Source organism: Triturus cristatus, chromosome 7 (genome assembly GCF_964204655.1).
Source record: "Triturus cristatus chromosome 7, aTriCri1.1, whole genome shotgun sequence".
Taxonomy (NCBI): Eukaryota; Metazoa; Chordata; class Amphibia; order Caudata; family Salamandridae; genus Triturus; species Triturus cristatus.
The window spans coordinates 261,936,754-261,961,474 of record NC_140590.1 but is presented as its reverse complement, the minus strand read 5'-3'; the positions used below and the strand labels follow the sequence as shown (position 1 = coordinate 261,961,474).

The following is a 24,721-nucleotide window of genomic DNA, read 5'->3' as shown; positions in this document are numbered from 1 at the left end:
TGTATGTATAGTGGACCATGTGGCTGCTCTACATATCTCCTCTAAAGGAATATTTCCCAGGAAAGCCATGGAGGCCCCTAACTTCCGTGTGGAGTGGGCTCTTGGAGGAATTGTTAGTGCGCGCTTAGCTTTTTCATAGCAAATCTGTATACACTTAACGATCCACCTAGCTATTCCTGCTTTGGAAATGGGGTTGCCTTTGTACCGTGGAGAAAAGGCAACAAACAGTTGTTTTGTTTTCCTGAAACTTTCTGTTCTGTCAATATAGTACAGGAGAGCTCTTTTGATATCAAGTGTGTAGAGCATTCTCTCTGCTACATTTTCAGGATTAGGATAAAACACCGATAGTTCTATGGATTGGTTCATATGGAACTGCGAGATTACCTTGGGCATGAAAGTAGGGTTGGTGCGTAGTACGACCCTGTTGGCATGAACCTGTATAAATTAAGGGTGGGCGTAGTTCGCGAAGTAGCACTTCGCGAAGCTACGCAAAGTGAAGTTCGCACTACGCGAGCTACGCGTAGCACTTCGCGAACTGCGAAGTAACATGTTCGCACTGTGCAAGATGTTGTTTTCAATGATTGCACAGTGCGGACAAGCAACCGGCACTGTGCAATCATTGAAAATGGCATCTTGCACAGTGCGAGCTGTAGTTTTCTGCTGCTCGAGTAGATTTTTACTCGAGCTGCAACTTTCTCAACGCGAACTGGTAGTTTCTCATCGCGAGCGGTCGCGAGCATACGCGACCCCTCGCAATGAGAAACCTGACCTTCTCGCGTTGGGAATCTCGCCGGGAGGTTTATTTTCCATGCTCGCGATCGCGAACAAGGAAAAAGTCTCGCCAGGATGTCATTTTGCTTGCTCGCGGTCGCCAACTTGGCGTTGAGGACCGCGAGCAAGCAAAAAATGACCGCAGCACTACGCAACACTACGCTACGCGTGTTCGCACTGTGCTACGTGCAGTTCGCGTAGCGCGAAGTAGCGCGAACTTCGCAAACTACGCGAGCGTAGCGTAGTGCTTCGCCCAGGCCTAGTATAAATGGCTCTTGAATGGTTAGTGCCTGAAGTTCACTAACTCGTCTTAGGGAAGTAATGGCAGCTAGGAAAGCTACTTTCCATGTTAGAAATTGAATCTCACAAGACTGTAGAGGTTCAAAAGGTGGTCCCATCAGTCTGGTGAGGACCACATTTAGGTTCCAGACTGGTGAAGGAGGGTGTCTTGGAGGAATCACACGTTTGAGTCCCTCCAAGAAAGCTCTGATGGCAGGCACTTTGAACAGTGAGAGGTGCTGCCTGTTCTGAAGGTAAGCTGCCAGTGCGGTTAAATGTATACGGATGGAATTGTATGCTAGATTGCATCGGTATAAGTGTAATAGATAACAGATAATGTTTTGCGTTGATGCATCCAGCGGATTGATGTCATTATTTTTACAATAAATGACAAATCTTTTCCACTTAGCCGCGTAGCAGGCTCTGGTAGTGGGTCTCCGTGCCTCCTTGATATTCATACATTCTGGAGGCAAGTTTAGGTAGCCAAATTCTAAGATTTCAGGAGCCAGATCGCCAGGTTCAGCTGTTGCGGATCTGGGTGCTGAATCTCGCCATGGCTCTGCGTTAAAAGCGTGGGTCTTAGCCGTAGTCATTGATGCGGTACCCCGGAGAGTTCCAGAAACGTGGTGTACCATGGTTGGCGTGCCCACGTTGGAGCAACCAGGATGAGCGTCATTGAGTGTTGCCTCAGTTTGCGTGCCACCAGCGGTATTAATGGTGCTGGGGGAAAAGCGTACGCAAATCTGCCTGACCAGTTCATCCATATTGCATTGCCCTGCGACTGTGGATGTGGGAACCTGGCGGCAAAGTTTTGGCATTTTGCGTTTTCCCTTGTGGAGAATAGGTCTATCTCTGGATGACCCCACCGTCGGAAGTACGGTTGGAGTACTGACGGATGTATCTCCCACTCGTGTATTTGGTGGCTGTGTCTGCTGAGCAGATCCGCCATCTGGTTGTCCTTGCCCGGGAGGTGTTCCGCCATGAGGAAGATGTTCCTCTGAATGGCCCACTTCCACATGCTCGGAGCCAGATGAGACAACTGTGGGGAGTGTGTCCCTCCCTGCTTTTGTATGTAGTACATAGCGGTCATGTTGTCCGTCCGGATCAACACGACTTTGTTGCACAAGTGTACTTTGAATGCCTTCATTGCAAGGAAGATTGCCATGAGTTCCAGAAGGTTGATGTGCATCCTCCTTTGCTGTTTCGTCCATAGTCCCTGCACTGTGTAATTGAGCACATGAGCTCCCCATCCCTGGAGAGACGCGTCCGCCGTCAGTATGATTTGTGGGACAGGTTCTCGGAACGGTCGGCCCTTGCAAAGGTTTTGTGGATTCCACCAATGCAGAGAGTTGTATGCCCGACCGCTCACCAACACTAGGTCCTTCAATTGTCCGTGAGCCTGATTCCACTGACGTGCCAAGCATTCCTGAAGCGGGCGCATATGTAACCTCGCGTGCGGGATAAGAAGATGCAGGAGGCCATCATGCCTATCAACTGCATAAACACTCGTGCCGGTAGTGAGTGTTGAGGTTTGAACTTTTTTATGAGCAACTGCATGCTGTTGATCCTCACTGAATTGGGTTGTGCCTTGGCTGCCAGAGTGTCTATGGTCGCGCCTAGGTACTGCTGTACTTGGGTGGGTTGAAGGTGGGACTTTGGATAATTCAGGGAGAATCCAAGGCTGTGAAGAAGGTGAATGGTGTGGGTCATGTGTTTGGCACACTGCTGGGCCGACTTTCCCTGGATAAGCCAGTCGTCCAGATAAGGATAGACATGTATGTGCTGTCTCCTTAAGTGCGCCGCCACTGTTGCCAGGCACTTGGTGAACACTCTGGGTGCCGTTGTTACTCCGAAAGGGAGGACTTTGAACTGGTAATGTTGATTGAGAACAGTGAACCGGAGATATTTTCTGTGTGATGGGTGCATGGGTATATGGAAATACGCATCTTTGAGATATAGTGTTGCGAGAAAGTCTCCCTGCTTGAGCAACAGCAGCACCTGTTGCAAGGTGAGCATGTGAAAATGCTCTGACAGAATGTAACGGTTTAGAGGTCTTAAATCCAGTATGGGTCTGAGAGACTGGGTCTGAGAGACCCGTCCTTTTTGGGGATCAGAAAATACAGTGAGTACACTCCTGATCCCTGTTCTTCTGCTGGCACGAGTTCTATGGCTCCTTTTTGGAGCATACTGAGAACTTCCTGGTGTAATAAGTGCAAGTGCTCTGCGGACATAGGACGGTGTCTTGGTGGTATGTTTGGTGGAGTGGATGTGAGCTCCAGACAATAACCGTACTGGACAAGGTCTCTCACCCACCTGTCTGTAGTGATGGACTTCCAGACCGACAGGAACTCTTGGAGTCTCCCCCCGACAGGTGTTATGAGGTCGGGGGCAGTGACAAGGCGTCACTGTTTGTTGGTGGCGGAGGACCTGGAGCGGTTGTTTCCTCGGCCTCTGCCCTTGACGTTGTTTCCACGGTATCCACCTCTGTTATTCTTATTATAGGTGGTCTGTGTACCTTGTTTAGTGTAATGCGACTGTTGGGAGTTCTGGCCTCTAGATGGTCCTCTGTTGGTAGAGCGACGAAAGGACCCACTCCTAAACTGCTGTGATTGCAGAGCCCCCATAGACTTCGCAGTCTCTGTATCTTTTTTGATCTTTTCTAGGGTGGTGTCAACTTCGGGGCCAAAAAGGGAGTCAGGGTTGACAGGTTGATTGAGTATCGTTGTTTGTATCTCTGGTTTGAATCCTGAGATTCTCAACCAAGCATGCCTTCTTAACATGACGCTGGTGTTAATAGCCCTAGCTGCAGTGTCCGCTACGTCAAGAGCGCACTTAATGGAAGCGTTGCTTATGAGCTTCCCTTCTGTAATAAGCGACTCTGCTCCTTCCTTAAACTGATCTGGGAGGTGCTGTAGCAGTGTCTCTAGGGTATCATAATGCGCCCTGTCGTAGCGAGCCAGAAGTGCCTGAGTGTTGGCAATTCTCCAGATGTTAGCTGCCTGTGCAGCAACTCATTTCCCTGAAGTTTCCAAGACCTTAGACTCCTTGTCAGGGGGAGGAGCATCACCCGTTGTCTGTGAATTGGCTCTCTTCCGAGCATTGGACACCACCAACGAGTCCAAAGGCAACTGGCCTCTTATGTAGGTAGGGTCCACAGGAGCTGGCCTATATTTTTTGTCAATCCTAGGGTTTAGTACTCTCGCCCTTGTGGTCTCCTTAAAAATGTCATTAGCCGGTTTTAGGACCCCCTTCAGCATGGGCAGAGTCTTAACAGATCTTTCTGAGGTAGAGAAGGTATCCATCAGAAAATCATCCTCAATAGGGTCAGTGTGGAGCTGTACATCATGATTTTTAGCTGCTCTCTCAATCAAGGCATTGAAAGCAGCAGTATCCTCAGTAGGAGATGATTTTACCACATATGCCTGCGTGTCTGGAGCAGTATGTGGGTCCCCTGTACCAATATCGTCCACCCAAGGTTGGTTTTGATCTTCAGGGTCAGTGTCCACAGGATAAGTGTCCTCAACATCACCAGCATCCCCTGCATCCTCATCAAATTGTGTGGGTGAGAATGACTGATGCTCCTGGTCATAATAGTGAACATGTTCTACTAGAACTGGTGACGTGGTCCTCTTCTTCAATGGAATTTTGTATGGCTCCATTGATTTCTCTGGCAGTATCTTTCTTTTATATATTGACAGCCTACCAGTGTCCGCATCGATAAAATGCCTTGGCTCCTCATCTTCCTGAGGTACTTCGACAGCTCTCTGTCCCATTGGCATTCCTGTTGGTGCTTCGACAGGTTTCTTCGGGTCGACCCCTTTTTGTGGCTCGAGACCCTTCTTTGCGTCGAACATCTTCGGTCGTACCGCCGGTGGTAGTCCGAATTTTATGTGCGTCGACGCGATGTGAACTGTGCTGACCGTTTTCGGCTGCGGGGGTGCTTTTGCGCCGAGCATGGAAGCCGTGTTATGGATGCGGAGTAACGACTCCGACACCTTCTTTAGGAAGGGAGACGGTGTTGTTGAGTCGACACGTTCCGTCGATACCCTCTTGGACGTGGCATCTAACCCCGAACCAGACGCCGTGCTCTCGACACGAGGACCGGGATGGGTCGGCCGTCGCGAGGCGCTCTGTATTTTTCTGTCGACCACCCTCGGTGCCAATGTTTTCGGGTCGGCAACCTTGACCTTGGTTGTTGGCGCCGCCTTCGGCTCGACGTCTCCATGAAGTCTCCGTGCGTCGACGGCCTTCTTTTGTTTGTTCGGCTCCGAGGGCTTCGAGGCCTTGTTGCCAATGAGAGACTCTTTCACTTTCGAGGTAGGTGCCTGTGCCTTCAGTTTCGATTTCTTTTGATCGAATGATGGCGCTTTCGATACCGATGGCTCTTTAGGGTAGTTCGTAGCCGGGCCTTTATGCGGGGCTGTAGAACGGGAGGAATGATCTTGGGTAAGGCCTTGTGGCGATCCCTCGACCTGAGCCTTATCGAGTGCCTCGGTGGGTCCTGTACCGACATGTGGGCCTAGCTCATCTTCTGAGCCATCTTCCTCAGCCCCAAGGGCCTCCTCGTCGTCTCCTACCTCTTCGACGACACCATCTTCCTGTTCGTCTAGTATACGCTCGTCTTCGGCATTATAGTCGGATTCTCGTTCCGAATCCGGATCCGAGAGCTCCCCCCGAACTTCAAGGTCCACGACCTCCTCATCTTCTGTCCCGAAGATGTTGTCCGGGTTCGGCGTCGCTTTCTGCGTTTCGAGCCGAGCTGCTCGACGAATGCGAAGGGTCTTCTTCGATTGAAATCTGGAACACGCCATACAGGTGGCTTCGTCGTGGTTTGGAGAGAGGCACTTGTTGCACACCGGTTGCACGTCGAAGCGAGCATACTTGGCGTTGCAAAGAGGGCAACGCTTAAAGGGGCTATTCGAGGTCTTTGGTTCCATCGTTGATGATCTACTCGAGAACGCCCCCGACAAATATACTTGGCGCCGAACGAAAACAATACCGACGAATGTAAAGGCCTAAATACTCAAAGAGCTAAGATTAGGACATTTGAACCCAATGGCGGAAAAAAACAATCTAAGGATGGAGGGGATGCCCATGCGCACTGTAGTCCAGGGGAGGAGCCACCTATCTCGTGATACTTCGAAGACTCTTCCAGGACAACAATGTGCAATCATCCGGACCCAACACTAGGCGGCGATCTATGCACAGATATGAATTCAGCAGCCCACATGCCTCGAACATCAGTATTCCTGATGTCTAGGACTGCTTCAGACTTCTCTATACAAGTGTTTCCATTTACCTGTCCCATGTGAACTCTTTATTCATCGCTCTTAGAATACATCATCCACATTTTATTTGTTCAATGCTGAGGTGAAGACAATTTGCAAAGCTAATTGCTGTGTCTACTTCAAAGTGGCATGACTAGAATCATTACATTTCAAATCTTTTTGCGACAGTACTTATAAAGCACAATTATTTCAAAGTGCAAAGTACACCGGTTTAGGCAATGTGTACGTCGGACACTTCGATCTGTATAGTGCAGAAAATAAGTCAGCACTCCTCCAAAAGTTTATGATAAGAACTGGGGGAGCTGGAAAGGCAGAGCTTAGCGTCAGGTGGGGGGCTTAGAACATTTCAAGGGAACCTTTTCTGGAGCTCATAATCCACACTAAATGTGAGATGATTAAGAGGACAAAAACAGATGTTGATCAAAAAACACTACTCTCCATATTTGGGGTGTGGTGAGCCACCACTCTCCAGGGCCCCAATACAACTGCACCTGCTGCACTAATAATAGCTGTAGCATTAAGTAGCACGTTGTCTCCTCTGCCTCTTTCATCCCTTCCCCACCAGACCTGGCCATCCCTCCAATCTTCAAACAGGCTCTCTGCCGCGTTCAGAAACAACTGAGCTTCCACATGTTACCTCCTCTTTGCAGTCACGGTGCCCTCTGCCTTAATGCTAGCATGGGAAAGGAGACCCCACACCCCCTTTATAAAGTAAGAAAATCATAACTGTGATGCAGTGGGCGGACCACACCCCTGAGCCCCGGTGCCACTGCACCTGCTTCACTAATGATAGCTACTGCTTTGCAAAGCGGGCAGTCTCCTCTGCCATTTGTTAAAAACAAGTACCCCCTCACCCCCAGCTTGCTTCATCCCTGTCTTTGCCGTCTCTGTGAGGTCCAGTGAAGGTCTCTCCTCCGATTCAATTTTCTCCTCCCACGGGCCATTGGTCCAAGGTCCAAAGCAACACCGGTACAGCCAGGCTGCCCTGGGTCCTAATACAAGCAAGGAAGGATAGTAAAATAGCCACAATTGGTGTTTGGTTGGCCCCTCAAACCCCATTGTGGTAAAAATTAATGGATGGGCAGATGGGACAGGGTTTGAGGGTCTCCGTGTTGTGAAGCCAAAGAAGAAACGGGACTAAAGAACAGACCAGGCTTTCTCACAATGGTACCGGCTACCTGAAAGTAATGTAAATGGGTGTATTTGATTAATCACCAAATGCAAAGGTTGCTTGGGAGCCAGTCTAGGCTTTAATCAACGGAGTCACTTGAAAGTTTATGATGACTAAGATTTCGCCTTTATGAGACGTAATGTAAAGGAGCTATCAGCTGAAGTCTAGAAAGCGTACATTTAACAGACACTAAAATAAATGTTTGTACTGGGTACAATCTACCTATTGCTAAAATATACACTTCGAAAGCACTTGTTTGATCTCAAACAGTCCATCGTTTTGCGGCAGCCTACCTTAAGCTGTGTGTAATACATCTGTAATCACTTAAATATTCACAGTGCTTTCTGTTGCACGATAGGATCTCACAGCACTGTAAATACACAAGTAACTATTCCCCACTGTGCCAATCAGCATTCAATTTTGGCTTTCTGATCACACATACATCTGCAGTGAGCATATCAACCGACTGAGGTTTCATAACGTAAAACACTGCGTTATTTATATGCAGTTTCCTGAAGGTGAAAAACAACAAGACCAAATATTTGGTACTTTTTAGCAACGTCTTTGACCCCGCCACCACAGCACGCATCACAATTCCCATACTTAAAATATACATAATTTGCATTTCCAGGGCATCCGTATTTATAAGAATTCTCAGCGCCCCCTCCCTAACCCCCCCCCCCCACCCCGCCACCCCCAGAGACTACACACACGGTTCCTGGGGGGCTGGGGAGGGGAGGGGGGGGGGGGGGTTAACGTGGTTCACAATCTGCGGAACTCTGGTAAAGCGTATTAGCACAATCACTTCTTCCATGATATTCAATCCTGACCTCTTTAATATTCCACAAGCTAGGCAACAGAAGCCAGTCATTTTGGTTCCATGACAAGTCCTATTTAACTCTGAGCAACGTGGATAAGTCTAAAATAGGGTTTCTTCCATTGCAGTCGTCTAATAAAATCAGAAGAACCACACATTTTTGGGTCTCGCTTGAGACAGCGCATGAGCTTTCGCTTGCAAGACATTCTTTACTTACGGGGGGCTTAGAGCCAGCCTATTGCTTACAATTAGTTGGCTTCATTGTCATTCTCATTTCCTTGCTTTGCTCAGCACATGCTGGCTTCGCTTCCTCTTCATGTGCTTGTTTCCTCCCCTGAACCATGGCCCAGATACCTCTTCCTTTCTCAGTGTCGTCGCACTGCTCTGCTTTCGGAGCTACTTTTTTTTTTTTAGTGGTAGCCCTCTGTGAGTGCATGTGTTTGCAGGTCCTCTTTTAAAAAATTTTTTTTTAAAAAGCACAATGACACAGCCATGCTTTAGGCATGCTGCACAACAGCAGAGCTACAGTGCAACATGGCTAAAAGAAAATGGACAAAGTCAATAGATCTTGCACAGGTAGGACCTACTGGCATTGCCAGTGCCTGTATCCAAATGGAGTAAATGTTCTCTATAACCTCAACCAAAGTCAATGGCAAAAGAAAAAGGTACTTAGTTTTAATAAAAATATTTCAGGTGGCTACATAAACGTTCTTCAGATTTCTCACCTGAATAATCTGCTCGGGCTTTGAATTGATCTGGACAAATCTTTCCTGGCAACAGCTCTGCAGCATCACCATGTGGCGCCATACTGGGACTCCACTCTACACATGATGGCAATGAATATAAAAAGCGCCAACCAGCGTGCTAGCTTCTCTATTTTCACTTAGGTCTGGAGCTCTCTCTCTCTTATAGACTTAATTCCTCTGCATTTCATTAGTGACTAAGTTAAATGTAGACTCCAAACCTATTAGGGATGAAGAATTGTTGTAGATGTTGAAAGAAAATATCCCTTTTCAGATCCACATTACAACTGCATGTAGTGTCTACGGATCAGAATATTACACTGGGGCTGGCAGTACTTGTGCCTTTGTGCACCCTAAGGTCATCAGCGAACGGAATGCCAAACTGTTTCTGGCTCAGGCCCTCAGAGGGATGCCCAGTGATGGTCTTCACCCAAAGGTAAGTTATCTGTAAGGAAACAATCTCCCAAGAGATCTTCCCACAAAAAGCACAAAAAGTGCCACAGGACAGAGAAGTTCCCTTCGTGCTCCAGGAGATGGTCCTTGCAAAGTGAGGAATCGGTGGAAGATGTATTCATCAGATAAAAAGAGTGCTCAAAGGCAGTGCAAATGCTAGTTCTTCTTGCATTTTCTCTGAAAGTCTCCTGATCTTCTCCACTGCACTGGAACCCCACTGAGAAATTAACAATATAAAGATGGCACAGCCACCTGGTGCATTATGAAGCACTGGTCACCGTCGGAGAAGGCTCACTTCAGAAACACGCTTTGGAGCTCCCACTGTGAAAACACTTTAACAAACAAATGTGTGTGACTGTCGATGGGAGGGTACATCGAGTACGATTCAAGCAACAAAACCGTACTTGTCTCGTGTCTACTTTAGCTCTGTTAATATGCTTGTTGAATCACTGCGTGTTCCCAAAACTCAAGCTTGTGTGGTGGCAGATTTGCAAATGAGCCAGGCTGGCATGAGGGCAAGCACTCACGTCGAGCCTTGCTCTTCACTCTGGTGCTACTTTCGCCCACATGCATTGGTGCTGTTCATTTTGTAATAAAGCTTGGCTGGGGTCACAATCCCGGAAGAGCACAGCCATTCTTCAGAGAACGATCCTCACATTAAGTGGTCAACCAGGTACCAGCACTTTTCTGGGGGCATGTACCATCTGAATTGCCAGAGTTCCTCTTTGAACTGTCCAATAGTACCTGCTCGTGGGCAGGTGTATTTCCTTTCACAGATTCCTGCTCGTTTCATTTCCATTCCATGGAATATTCGCGCCACTGCCTGCAATCCTGTGGCACTCCTGCTCTACTACACAAACTGCTGGCGCCAGACTGACAGATTTCACTCACAGGCATGTTCACCACCTCTTGTGAGGAGTCATGCCATGTTACCACTAAATAACTCTACAATTCTCTTCACAGTGAAGGGGAGGAGGGCCATTCCCTCAGAACCCCTTCTCACACAGGGCCTCTCGCCTGAAATCGCTTGCGCCTTTTCTTCCTTGGGTGATAAGCCTTCTGTCCCTGGTATGGTCTTGCCCCTGATTACCACCTGCTGGACACTGCTACACTGCTTTGCTATATGCATACTTTGTTGAAAAATGTTAATAAAAATTATTTTAAAACCCCTCCCACAACAACAGCTACTTGCATGACTCAATTTTACAGCTTGGTTCACTATTATTTACAGCTAAATGTCCTTCTTCACCCGCTGGACCTACACTTACCACACACCCAGCTTCGCTAGCGGAGTCCCCCATCCCCATCAACCGGATCCACAGGATCCTCGGCCTAGCTCCAGGTTAAACACCAGCATGGTTCACCGTAGAGAACCCAGCCGCTGTCTGAGGCTGATCTGTGGATCCGCTCCTCTGTCTCTGCAGTGGATTCCCTCTTTTTCCTGCAAAAGAACTGACAATCCGCAAGCCAAAACCCGCGGGTCATGCCGACACTATCCTGTGCAGCATTCCCGGCCCGATCCCTCCCTCTTCTAGGTCCCCATCATTGGATCACATTGCATCTTGACATTCGAGTAAACCTGCATCCCAGCAGCCTGAAGAGTCGTCTCATGAGATCGGAGAGAAAGACTTAAAGACCTACACATCTCAACTGCAAACAGATCTAGAATGACGCTGTGCTATATCGCCTGATGAGAAGCTCTTCACAAATGAGCCTCTTTCTACAACGTTTCACTGACACTCGGCGCTTTGAGTCACTGCTCATGCAGTGCACCGACGCTGTTCTTCTGTACCACATTTCTGCTGGAAACGTCAGGCTGGTCGTCTTTAATAAATAGGGCATTTTAGCATAGTCGGAGTCACTTACTCGGCCTTGGCTTCCCGGTATTCCTCTGTATCCGTGTCCTCGTCTTCTGAATAATGCCCCTGCACACGTCCTCCGGCTAGCAGCCCACGGGCGGCCAGCAGGCCAGCTGCATTGCCATACCCCGTATACTTCACAAAGCGGGACACTGAAAAAACAGAAGGGCCAAGATTCACACAGTTACAGTCAGAGTCACTAGGAGAGGATGCCTAGGATGGCCGCCCATCCCTGGCCTGTCTAGTGAACCACTAAAGCTCTGAAATGCAGTGCACTCGTTTCTATGCATGTCTGGGTTGTTGATGCCCCTTGCCTATCCCACCTCGACTACAAAGACACCCAGTGCCTTCCCCAGAAGCATGGTAAACGGAGCGCCGGGGAAGGCACTGTCTAGTGTATGAATGGGGCTCACTCAAGTCCCAAAACCTATCGTGGCTAAAGTAATCAAGCAATCAATTGTACCTTATTATACGATTCATTAAAATGTTTATATTAAGAGCATTTAAAAATTTTAAGGAGAAAAAAACCATACATAGGATCAATAAGACCACAGTTCTCTTTAAATTAGGATCACAGGTTATAAAGAGATAAAATGCTTGGGTGCGAGTTTAGGTTTGGGACGAAGCAGAAGCAACAACATTAATAAAAGTGTAAACTACATAATAAAGTACTTGATCACAGGCGGATTGCGGTCTAAAGTAGACCTGTACTCGCAGAAATGTGCTGGTGTAGCAGACTGAAGTACGAATGAAGAGTTGATTTATGAATGAAGCTCGATTAAGAGAGACTGTCTAGCTGCTGTATGAATGACACTCTGATGCAGAGCGCCTGCCCCGCTGCTGCATGAATGGAGCTCTGATGCAGAGAGCCTGCCTAGCTGCTGTATGAATGAAGCTCTGATGCAGAGCGCCTGCCCCGCTGCTGCATGAATGGAGCTCTGATGCAGAGAGCCTGCCCGCCCTGTTGCTGTATGAATGAAGCTCTGATGCAGAGAGCCTGCCCTGCTGCTGTATGAATGGAGCTCTGATGCAGAGAGCCTGCCCGCCCTGTTGCTGTATGAATGAAGCTCTGATGCAGAGAGCCTGCCCTGCTGCTGCATGAATGGAGCTCTGATGCAGAGAGCCTGCCCTCCTGCTGTATGAATGAAGCTCTTATATAGATAGCCTACCCTGCTGCTGTATGAATGAAGCTGATGCAGAGCGCCTGCCCTGCTACTGCATGAATGAAGCTCTGATGCAGAGAGCCTGCCCTGTTGCTGCATGAATGAAGCTCTGACGCAGAGAGCCTACCCTGCTGCTGTATGAACGGAGCTCTGATGCAGGGTGCCTGTCCCCCTGCTGCTGTATGAATGGAGCTCTGATGTAGAGAGCCTGCCCTGCTGCTGTATGAATGAAGCTCTGATGCAGAGAGCCTGCCCTGTTGCTGCATGAATGAAGCTCTGACGCAGAGAGCCTACCCTGCTGCTGTATGAACGGAGCTCTGATGCAGGGTGCCTGTCCCCCTGCTGCTGTATAAATGAAGCTCTGATGCAGAGAGCCTGCCCTGCTTCTGTATAAATGAAGCTCTGATGCAGAACATGTCCTGCTGCTGTATGAATGAAGCTCTGATGCAGAGAGCCTACCCAGCTGCTGTATGAATGAAGTTCTGATGCAGAGAGCCTGCCCTGCTGCTGTATGAATGAAGCTCTGATGCAGAGAGGGTGGCTTGCTGCAGTACGAATGAAGCTCTGATGCAGATAGCCTACCCTGCTGCTGTCTGAATGGAGAACTACTTAATTTATGCCAACGTGCACACTGTTTTATGAGGTGGTTAAAACGAGTTTCCGAAATAGTTCCGAGTTGTGCATCAAACACCAAGGCGCCTGTCCGATGGCGTCTCTAGGTTAACTTCCAAACAAAAGTGCATGAAGGAAGGATTCCTTCTGCTGGCGTGAGCACTCTTTCATGGGCAACTGAATTGCCGTCTTCAAAACTTAATATTGTAATTTAAAAAACTTTTGAGCAGATAATCAGTGATCTTCAAAGGAATTTATTTTCAATGATGGTTTCATTTAAACTCCATGCAAAATTCATTCTTGTCAAATTGGGAATATGTCATCCAACTTTATAAACAACGTTAGTAAACCCAATGCATTTCGGGTCCAATCATGACCCTTCATGAGGGGACTTTGCTGCCGTTACTGCAATTACAAAGAACAAAAAGGCGATTCATCATACAGTCCTGATATAATAAAAAAAATAAACATACTGCTGTTTGGAGCGTGATGGAACGCGGAATCATGCAAGTCATGCAAAAGATGCAAAGTACTTCAAATAGTGCAAGATATAAGATATTAAGATGAAAGCATTCGGTTTGTGCACGAAGCGTCAAAAATAATCGAAAAAGTGAACGTGCGGTGAAACTAGTGTTCAAAAACATGGTGCAAAAGGGAAATGCCTGGTGCTCACGGTCGAAGTATATTTACAAAGGTGGTTGCAGTTAAACACAATGTTCGTTCCGGGTTATGGCTTCATACACCAGAAACACGTTGGGTGACGCATACGGTGTACCTGTATTGAACTAACTGTGGCTTTTGAAAGTGATAACGGTGAACGTTCGTAAGTTTTTGTTTTGAGCTTGTGCTTCAAAAAGTGAACGTCGGGTAAAACTAATGTGTAATAACACGGTTCAAAAGTGAACTAACAGAAGTTAGTGTTCGGGACATAACATACGTTCTGAGTTTACACGGCAGTAGCTGTTTTCGGCGGACATTTTTCGTTAGAATTGTGCTACGAAAAGTGAACGTGCGGTGAAACTGAACGGGCAGATACTAGCGATCGAGGCATTAATTAAAGGGTGGTTACAGGTCGAACATAACGTTCGTTCCAAGCTTACCCGGTTAGACGGTCTTAGCTTCATTCATGGGAAACACGTCGGTTGACGCATAAGACGTACCAGTAATTGAACTCACTGATGCATTTAAAAGTGGAAAGTGATGACGGTAAACGTGCGCAAGTGCAAGCTGTTAGACATAGAAAGAGTCCATGCGCAGAAAAAAGAAACAGGAAGTTCAGCATGCTTTGCTTCTTGGCTTGTTGTTAGATGATAGCAACATGGTAAATATTTACGATGGAAACATGAATACACATTATAAACGCTCCTACATATAAAGAGATGAAAAAATGAAATTGCTAATCATGAAAATAAACAGTTATGTTCAACCAGAATCACAACGTGATAATATTAGCCTTCAAAGATAGAGTTGGAATTTAAAGAAAACAGTTACATTCAATGCAGTCATTCTTCCCCAGGGTTTGTAAGGATTGTAGTTTTTTGGTCCAATAAAATTCTGAACGTGCAAAGGTTTTTTGGGGATCCATGTCTTTTCGTGGCTTTTGGGCCTCCAAAACGGTGAAACGTAGTTGTGTGATGTTATGTCTTGCTTCCATCCAGTGTGATGCAACAGTAGATCTCTCATTTTTGTTGCGGGTGTTACTTTTGTGTTCTTCTATGCGTATTTTCACTTTTCTTTCAGTCCTGCCTACATAGATTTTGCCACAAGGGCATTTAAGTGCATAAAACACATTAGATGTGTCACAAGTACTGGAGTGTCGTAATTTGATTTTATTGCCTTTAGTCGGATGAATGAAACAGTCTCCTACCATCACATTGTTGCAATGCACAGAGTTCATACATTTCTGCATGCCTTTAAAGGTTTTAATGGGACTGCTGGATGTTTGTGAGCAGTTCTTTTAGATTCTTAGATCTTTGCATTGCAAAAGTCGGGCTTTGCGGGAATAAAGTGGATAGATCTGGGGGAGGAGCCAAGCGCCGGAACAAGATGGTCGCTTGATTTCCGGGCTCCGTGGTCGCCACTCCCGGGACCTTAAATCCTGCTTAGTATCCTGCCCTCAATGACTCGCACATCGGTGCGTTGATCGAAGCGGTGCCGAATCCTGCAACTCCGGCACCTGTGCCCCCCCGGATGGTGGAGCTCTCGGAGTCGCTCGCCGGGGCCTGCAAGGGGAACCCGAGCCGGGGGCTCGAGTCCAGAGAAAGCCGCGGGGAAGTGAGGTGAGGGCGGCGGCGCGGACCGGAAGTCCCCGGTCGGGGCGGCGTCGCTCCTCGGAACTCGGCTGACATCGACTGGGGGATCGGAGGCTCTTCCCCCTCCCCCCCCCCTCCCGTGGCATACACGTGCCGGGACCTTCCTCAGGGGACAGCGGTGGAGTGGCGCCGGCGGCGCCGAAGAACGGAGTGAAGTGTGTGGGTGTCGGCGGAGATCGCGACGCACGGAGGAAGTATCCGTACCGGTGCGGGCGCGCGGAGCTGGGGCTTGGAGACGGGCGGAGGTTGGTGATAAATAGCGGCCCGGCCCCCTCTCGACCGCAGGTTGCTGCAGGCTCGTGCCGGCCTGTGGGTCTTGGCTGAGGGTCAGTATCGCAGTGAAGGCGCCTGAGGCGTGGTGGAAGATCGGGGACTCGGGCCGGAAATCGCCGGCTATAGAGGAGCCATCAGCTGCAGGACCGCGGGCAGAGACGGTGGAGGAGAGAGGTGCCACGGCAAGTATTGACAGTGAGGCGGGACACGCCGCGGGCCCCTTTCGGTCCGATACACTGGGGTGTGAGGAGAGGCTGGTACAGAGCCGGGCGGCCAAAGCTGTTGGCACGCCACGCGGCTGGAGCCCCGGAGGTGACCTCCTGTAGCCGGGGTCATAAACCGAAAGGCGCATTTGTACCCTTGCTACCACAGGCCCGGGGGAGAGCGTAATTTCAGCAGAACCGTGCCACTGGGAAGCGAAACCCGGCCCCGGCTGGTAACGGCAGGGGCCCACCGGAGAAATGGGGAGCAAGGCGGAGGTTGAGAAGTCCCAGCCTCGAGTCAACAAAGGGACCAGGCAAATACAGACTAACAAGCTAGACCGCTATACGCAGCCAAGGGACCCACCGGCGGACCAGCGACAGGCACCGCGGGCTGAGAGAGATCCCCTGAGCCCCTCGCCAGAGCGGACCCTGCAAGATGTAATAGCCGCTATAGGAGGTGTCAAGTCCTCACTGGAACAAAAGCTAGAATCCCTGGAGCATACGCTGGACACAGTCTCCATAGAGGTTAACTCAATTCGGGCAGACCTTACTAAAGTGAATGAGAAAGTCAAGTCTTTGGATCTTAAAACGACCGGCCTGTCAGAAGAGGTGTCACAACTCTAGCGAGAGGTCCGCGACCTCAAGGGTTTCAGTGCACTGGCCGAACGTAAATTGGATGAATATGAAGGGAGGTCCAGACGAAATAACGTCCGTATTTTGGGGGTGCCCGAAAAATCAGAGGGGCCCGCGCCGGACCTTTTTGTGGAGGATCTGCTTCTCAACTACCTCAAGCCCAAGGGCCTGGGAAAATTCTTCACCATCGAACGGGCGCACAGGGTTCCAGGCGGACGTCCCAAGCCCGGAGCGCCCCCGCGCCCATTGATCGCGCGTGTTCTTAACTTCAGAGAGAGGCGCTATCCTGCAGTCGGCCCGTGCGTCGGCTCCACTGCGGTACGAGAATGCCGCAGTCTCCTTCTTCCCGGACTTCACCCAGCTGGTGCAGAAACAACGCAAGACTTTCCTGGCAGTCAAGAGACAGCTTAGAGACAAGGGGATTAAATATGCCATGATGTTCCCGGCGCGTTTGCGGGTTGAGTACGAGGGGAGGATGTGGTTTTTTGATACCCCGGAAATGGCCGCGGACTGGATAGACAGTCGGTATGCTCATGGAACTGGAGTGCGCCGAGTGGGCGAGGAGGAAGCGATGCAGGAACAGACTTGAAGCCGGCGAGCGGACCAGTGGAAAATGTAATTGTGGTCAGGTATGGGGGTTCTGGACCCCGTATGGGGGGCACGGCCAGTAGAAATTGGACAGCGCTGCGACGCACTGCGGAGAGACATTCATGGGACAGTTAACTTAGAAACTGAGGTCCTGGGGGAGGTGGTTGGGCTGCCTCCTCGGTACTACATTTAGTTTTCGTTAGAGATAGGGTATAGGGCGAGAGGCACTCCGCCAGTTTGTTATGGGTGTACCCAATCAGCAGGGGTGCAGGGTGGGGGGTTGTTGGGGGAAATGCGAGATTTGTATTACAGTTGAATTTGTTATTGTAATGTGTTTTTCGACGACGTCAAATTGGCCAGCAGAGCGAGAGAGAATTCAGAAACGACATGGCGAGTAGTAATGAGCATGGGTTGGGGGTCAAAGTCCTCAGTTGGAACGTTAACAGGTTGGGAGATAAACTAAAGCGGGGGATGGTCAGCCAGTTCGTCAAGAGGCATGCCCCAGATGTAGTGCTCCTGCAAGAAACACATCTAGTCGGGAATAAATGCTTGGCCCTACATAGGGGTGGGTATAGGTTGGTGGCGCACTCGGGTTTCACGTCTGGGTCCAGAGGGGTGGGCATATTGGTTAAGAACTCATTCCCTTTCACGCTACAAGCCTCGTGGACCGATGTCCGTGGCCGGTATGTCGGGGTTTCGGGCCTGTGGGAGGGGAAGACAGCCACATTTATCTCTGAAAATGTCCCACCCGGTCTGCAAGAACAATTTTAACGACCTGGGGTCCATCTTTTAACATTTCCGCTGGGCACCCTGGTGATGGGGGGAGATTTCATTGCAGTGGTATCCGGGGAGATAGATAGGCGCCCACCGCGAGAGCTACGACCCTCCCAGAGATGGTTATCACACTTCCTAGAAACAATGGGGTTGGTGGATGGGTGGCGGACCCTTAATCCTGACAGGGCACAATACACTCATATCTCGAGCGGGCATCCCAGTCTCTCGCGCATTGACTACATCTTAGTCCCAGCGGTACAGGCCCACACTATCCAAGAGATTCGCCACCTGGGACGGGGAATCTCTGATCACTCCCCTGTGTGGCTTCGCATGGAGATGGGTCGCGCCGCCGTAGGCAGGGTAGCCCCAATTAACCCATGGTACCTGATGTAGGAAGGTGGATATCTGACTATGGTTACCCCCAACTTTTTGCCTAGTGTCTAGCTGGTTTTTCGACTTAGTTGGCCTGAGATCCTGCCATTCAGGGTCTCAGGCTGTCTGCTCTCTCTGTAAAATGGACTCCATGTACCCTAGGTACATACCCAATTGGTAAGGATCACCTTATTGGACCCTGTATAGTGTACCCTAGGTACCCAGGGCATAGGTGTACCCTAGGCCTCCCAGGGGCTGCAGCATGTATTATGCCACCCCTGGTCTGGCCTTCCAATCAGACACAACTGGCTGATCACTCAGCTGGGGCAAGGTCGTGTAATCACCCCTTGCTTAGATATAGTATGCCTATATCTGCCCTTATATATAGACACATGTGTACCTATCAGTCACTCCTATGGCAGGCCTTAACAATCCTGGAGGCAGAGTGCTTGGTAACATGTGAGATGGTGCTCTAGCATGAGCTAAGCCTGTCTGCAGCTTTCGGAACCATGTCCTTATAGCTGTTCTATGATATAGCCTACCATATACTCTTAAAGTGCCTTATAATCTTAAACGGTTATGGTAACTATGGTTGGGCTGTATCAAAACATGTCGTGTAAGGTGTCTAACACTTTGGAATAATACCCCCATACCATTTCGGGTGATGAGGATATTATTCCCCCCTTCTAGAGGGAGAGACATGTTAAAATCCTACTTTGCTGTGTAACCTCTGACCAAAGCCTCAGCATCACAAAATGGATGCTGCTGCCACGACACAAGTCTGACCTCCTGCAGCTGGGAGTGATCCCAGCCAGGGAGGCCTGGACAATAGGTTTCCTGCTTGGGGAGGTGCTAGCACCTCCCCAGACAGCCTTTAGTGTATTGGGGCAGGGTGGGCTGAAAGGAATGAGACATGCCTGGGGCACACAAGGTGTTCCTTGCATAGTCCAGTTCAAACCGGCGCTGGGGCACTCCAGCCCCAGCTCTGGCGCGAAACTGGACAAAGGGAAGTGGGTGTAACCACCCCCTCCCAGGTCCCACCCATAAGGCGTGACCTAGCAGGTATCCCAGCCCCCCAGATTAGTATAAGAGTGGGAGTTGGGCCTCAAGACTTTAGATTATCCTGAACCTGCAAAACTGAACAGAAACTCTGGATCTTCGACATTCGACGAAAGAAGAAGACTGAAGAATCTCCCTTGTAGCCAAGGAGTGGCTACCCTGTGCAAACAGGCACCATCAAGAGACTACCCTTTGCTTTGTGAAACGTTCGACGAGGAACCGACTGCAGAGCCCGACCAGAGCCTTGACTTCCAGACTTCTCCGACCCTCATCCACATCTGCAGCAGAGCTGAGATCCGTGGAGGCGACGAGCAACGTGGGACCGGCTACCTGGGAAAAGTGGCTAGTAACTTACAGCGCAGCTTCTGAGGTACCCTCGAAGTTGTGCACCGGGGATTGAGAAGCCCCAACCCCAAGCACCAACTGCACCGAAGATCAGCCCCCCACACTCCACGAGTCCTGCGTGGGGCCCTTCAGCATTTTCCTGCTTGCCGCGTCTGTCCGGTTGCTTGCCCGCTGGCTAGTGGCCTCTGTGACGACGCTCCCTGAAATCTTCTGCGCTGGTTTGGCTCCTCCAGACTGGCTCCCGCTTCTCTGCAAAGAAGAAGCACCCCAGACCTTCCTGGTCTGCACCAGAAGCAAGTCCTTTGTTCTTCGTGGGTTCCGCTTGCCAAGGCTTGGTGAGTCCTAGTCCAACTTTGACGCCGCCGACAGCAAGAGCCTTCGTGGGACAGCTCGCCTCCTGGTCCTGGTCGTCCTCGACGCTTCCTGGTCCTCCTGGCTGCAGCGACAAGCTTCACCTTCACCTGCAACTCTTCACGACATCGCCTGGTTCCTTCCTGGTCCCACGTGGTCACTGGCTAGTGACCTTGACTCTGTCCCCTCTGCTTGCAGGTTTCTTCTCTTCTTGATCCCAGGCTTGGGATCCACCGGACACTCTCCCCTGACTGCCTGTCAGCATCTTTCTTCAGGCATCCATAGGAGTCGACGACGAAAACGACGCATCTTCACCCCTATGCACCCGCAGCCTGTGGGCTAGGTAACTTGGGTACTCCGGTGCTCATCAGGATAGTGACTATCCTAGTGTCTAGTTTTCAAGTCTCAACTTCCTAGCTACTCCGGAAGTGCCCTAAATCTATCTATTTCTAAACGGTAACATTGCTATTGACTTTTACGCATTACGCGTGAGTGTTTCCACTCTATACACGAATCCCGTGGGCCTCCCACTTCCTAACTAACGCTAGTGTAGGGTAGCCCCAGCGATTCCCTAGGCCTAGGCCTATTCTATTTCCGTGACAGTGGTTCTTATACCACTTACTTAGTATATGGTTTGCGTGGCCCCTAGGGCCTAACTGTATTACTTACCTGTGTGACTTACTGTATGCATTAATAAGACTGTGTTGTACTTACCTCTAATCTCATAAAGAGTGCTGAGGGTTTGCTTAGAATAAATACACTTTATTTTATATATATATCTGTTGTGGTGTCCTTTCATTTGGTATTCAAGGGATTATATGTGGTATCACAGCTGGCTTCACATGCCATTCAGAGTTTAGCCTAAGACTGCTCTTGTCCATGCTACCACTAGGATAGCTGGTCTATAAGGTTGACTTTACAACCAATCACCATAAGGGTATTTGGACTGATATAAGGTGTACACTATAACTAGTGACATCATACATCAGGCCAACTTCTCACACCTGAGGGATCCAAATATCCGCAAAAAAACCATCAAAGCCACAGAGGATTACTTTCGGGAAAATGGGGGCTCGGTCGACTCCGCGCAGACCCTGAGGGAGGCGTACAAAACAGGCATCAGAGGAGAAGCTGTCTCGTCGATAGCCGGCATGAAGAGGGCCAGACAGGCGGATTTGGTGAGAGCGGAGGAGGACGTGTTGAGGTCAGAGGAGGAGATGGCCTAGGGGGAGACCCCGGAGGGCCTCCACCTGTTGAAATTGAGACAGGAGGAGTTGAATAGCATAGCTAAAGACGGCGCTAGGGCGCAATGGAGGGGGGTTCAGAGCAGAGTATATGAGATGGGAGACAAGGCCGGGAAGTTGATAGCGTGGCTAGACAGGAGGGAGTGGGCGTCACGCCTGGTACCCGAGATACAAGGGGATGACTTGGCCCCTATTACTGAGCCGCAAGCCATCGCAGACGCATTCGCGGACTACTATCAATCCGTGTATACTACCTCCGGGAGTTACACGGAAGACGAAAGCAGCGCTATGTTAATAGACATAAGACTTCCCGCACTCTCAGATGAGAATGGGGCATACAAGGAGTCCGCACTAACAGATGATGAGGTGGCGCAGGCGATCAGAGGAGTGCGGTCCGGGAAGGCCACGGGCCCAAACGGTATTCCCGTAGAGTTGTACAAGCTTAAAGCTCAGGCACTCGCCCCCCGCATCCGTGCTATGCTGGAGGAGAGTAGGGAGAAGGGAGTGCTTCCGTACGACCAGAGGGTGGCCAACATAGTAGTCATCCATAAAGAAGGCAAGCCTAGGACGAGTCGCGCTGCATATAGACCAATATCGCTCCTGAATGCGGAGCCTAAAATCGTTGGCTACGCGGCTGATTAAGGTGATCAATACACTTGTTCACCCAGATCAATCAGGCTTCATGCCATGCCGGAACACAGCCCTCAACCTGCGCCACCTTCATGGAATACTGAGCAGGACATCAACTATACTGGAACAGGCGGCTCTGGTTTCATTAGATGCGACCATGGCATTTGATATGGTTGAGTGGCCCTATTTGTTTGCAGCGTTGGGCAAATTCGGATTCGGTCCGGAATTCCTGAGCTGGATCCGTCTCTTATACTCCGGCACGATGGCCAGAGTAATAGTGAACAACCGTAAGTCCAGAGACTTCCAGTTGAGCAGGGGAACTCGTCAGGGATGCCCCCTCTCGCCGCTTCTCTTTGCGCTGGCCCTCGAACATTGGCAGCCTGGTTAGACAGGATAGGTCCATCCGGGGACTGCGGTGGACCAATGACTGGGAGGATAAGATCTCCCTGTACGCGGACGACATCCTGCTCTACGTTACTACTCCCAGGGCGTCACTGATCTGTTTACTGGACGTGTTAGCTATTTTTGGTAGATATTCGGGCTTTAAAATTAATTGGTCCAAGTCAGTATTCTATGTGCTGGCGGGAGACCCGCCGGCGATACCGCCGAATTGTCCGATAGTGATTGCACCGGAGGGCTTTCGATACCTTGGGATCTATGTGTGATTGGATTCGAGACTACGCTTTACTCAGAATCTGGACCCGCCTCTGCAACGACTCAAAGCAGATGTCGAGCGCTGGAGGTCCCTTCCTCTCTCCATGCTGGGAAGGGCGGTCCTCTAAGATGATGGCCCTCCCTCGTTTCTTGTATGTACTCCAAAACACGATGGATCCGGTCCCAAGGTCCTACTTTAAGGAAATTGAGGGTCTGCAACGGACGCTCCTCTGGGATGGCAAGCCCCTGATTGCGTATTCAAAGCTGACCTTGAACTGGTATGATGGGGGTATCGGTCTCCCCGACCTTAAAAAATACTACTGGGCGTCTCAGCTCGCGGCGATCAACCACGCGATATATAGTAGCCCAGACGACCCCGGATACGCCATGGATAAGTGGTTGCTCCCTGGGGTGGAATATACAAGGGCTTTGTATGCGAGACCCGGCAGGTTCCCGCTGACTGGCCCTACAGCGCACGCATTCCAGGTATGGCATGCTGTCAATAAGCATTTGGGGTGGGATGGTAAGCTTACGCTGGCCACGCCACTGTGGAACTCGGAGAGGCTGGGGAGCCTCTGGAAATCCAAGGGATTTGATAAGTGGGATCTTATCGGGATTACGCGTATTAAAGACGTCTGGGGGGGGGGGGGGGACACGGTTCTGCCGTTCGCATCTCTTCAGAAACAGTATAGCATGATGGACACTGAATACTATCGGTATCTCCAGGTCCGCCATGCGTTGATGACGCAGGTCCCTGGAGGTGGGAGGCTGCCGGAGGCTTCCACATTGGAGGACAGAGTGCTAGATGGACACATCCCAGAGAAAACCATTCCCTTCTTTATAAGAAGTTAATTAACAATATGGAAGATCCACTTTAGAGCCTTAAGGGCAAGTGGAACAGTGAAGGATTGGAACTGGATGAGGAGGACTGGCAGGATGCGGTCTCCTCCCCGAGGGTGGTGGCGACCCAGGCCAGGCTGAGACTAGTGCAGCTTAAAATATTGCATATGACATATGTAACGGGTCCCGGACTGGTCCGCATGGGACGGGTGGAGAGTGTAGGCGAGGGTGTGGAGAGTTGGGGACCTTTATCCACATATTATGGAGCTGCCAACAGATAGAAGTGTACTGGAGGGAAATACACCGCACTATGCGGGCAGTGCTAGGGGTAGAGATGCAGCCGGAGGCACGGAGGTGCCTTCTGAATGGCTGGGAGCCCACAGACCTCAACACATACACTACGCAGTGGGCCACGTTGGCGTATACGATCGCAAAAAGGAACATTGCACAGTTGTGGGGTGCAGTCCGGACCCCCCTTTTGGAGAGGTGGAAAGAGGATTTAAATTGGTGCATGTTTAGGGAAAAATCGGTGTTTGTAGTCAGGGGTGCCCCGGGAAGTGGAGCAAGATATGGGGAGCCTGGAACCAGTATAGAGGGAATATATGTCCCCCACCTTACCAGCGAACTGAGGATGAGGGTTATGGCACCCCCTAACCGCCAGGAAATGATGCTTGTAATGTATATTGGAATGGAAGAATCTAACCTGATAGAAATTGATGTCGCCTGCTGTTGTGTCATTGATGTATTTCAGTCGAAATGGTTTAATAAAAAGAAATTAAAAAAAAAAAAGTGGATAGATCTGGTTCAGTTTGGATAATGTTCCAATGTTTCATAATAATGGATTTGATTGTGGTAGCTTGAGTGGAGTGTTTCAGTACGCACACTAATGGATTGGATTGTTTTTTGTTTGTGCAACATAGTAGACTGTTGCGATCTGTAGATGCAAGCCTTTGTTTAGCATCTTCTAGGATCTGTACAGGATAACCTCTTTTGCAAAATCTATCCATAAATTGATGGGTGATGTCAACAGTGTCTTGTGGATTAGAAGTGATTCTTTTCAGTCTGATGAATTGTGAAAAAGGTAAATGTTTCTTCAAAGTGGGTTGATGAAAACTGTCAAAATGAAGAGAATTGTTTCTATCAGTAGGTTTTATGTATACATTGGTTCTGATGGTACCATGATCAATTTGGATGAGTACGTCCAGAAAGTTGATGCTGAGTTTATCTGATCCAGTTGTGTATATGATTTAGATCCAATATATTCTGTTCAAGATGGCTGGGGTCTCC

At 49.6% G+C, this 24,721-nt stretch overlaps 1 protein-coding gene across 2 annotated transcripts in view; it reads right to left on the bottom strand.

The window, feature by feature from the left end:
• The window catches only part of LOC146809360 (chaperone Ric-8A), a 362,752-nt gene that overhangs the window by 14,029 nt on the left and 324,002 nt on the right, over positions 1 to 24,721 (bottom strand). For both annotated transcript variants that reach the window (XM_085616159.1, XM_085616160.1), the window contains one exon: positions 11,389 to 11,533. In XM_085616159.1, the coding sequence (XP_085472285.1) occupies positions 11,389 to 11,533 (145 nt within the window). The remainder of the gene's footprint in view (positions 1 to 11,388; positions 11,534 to 24,721) is intronic.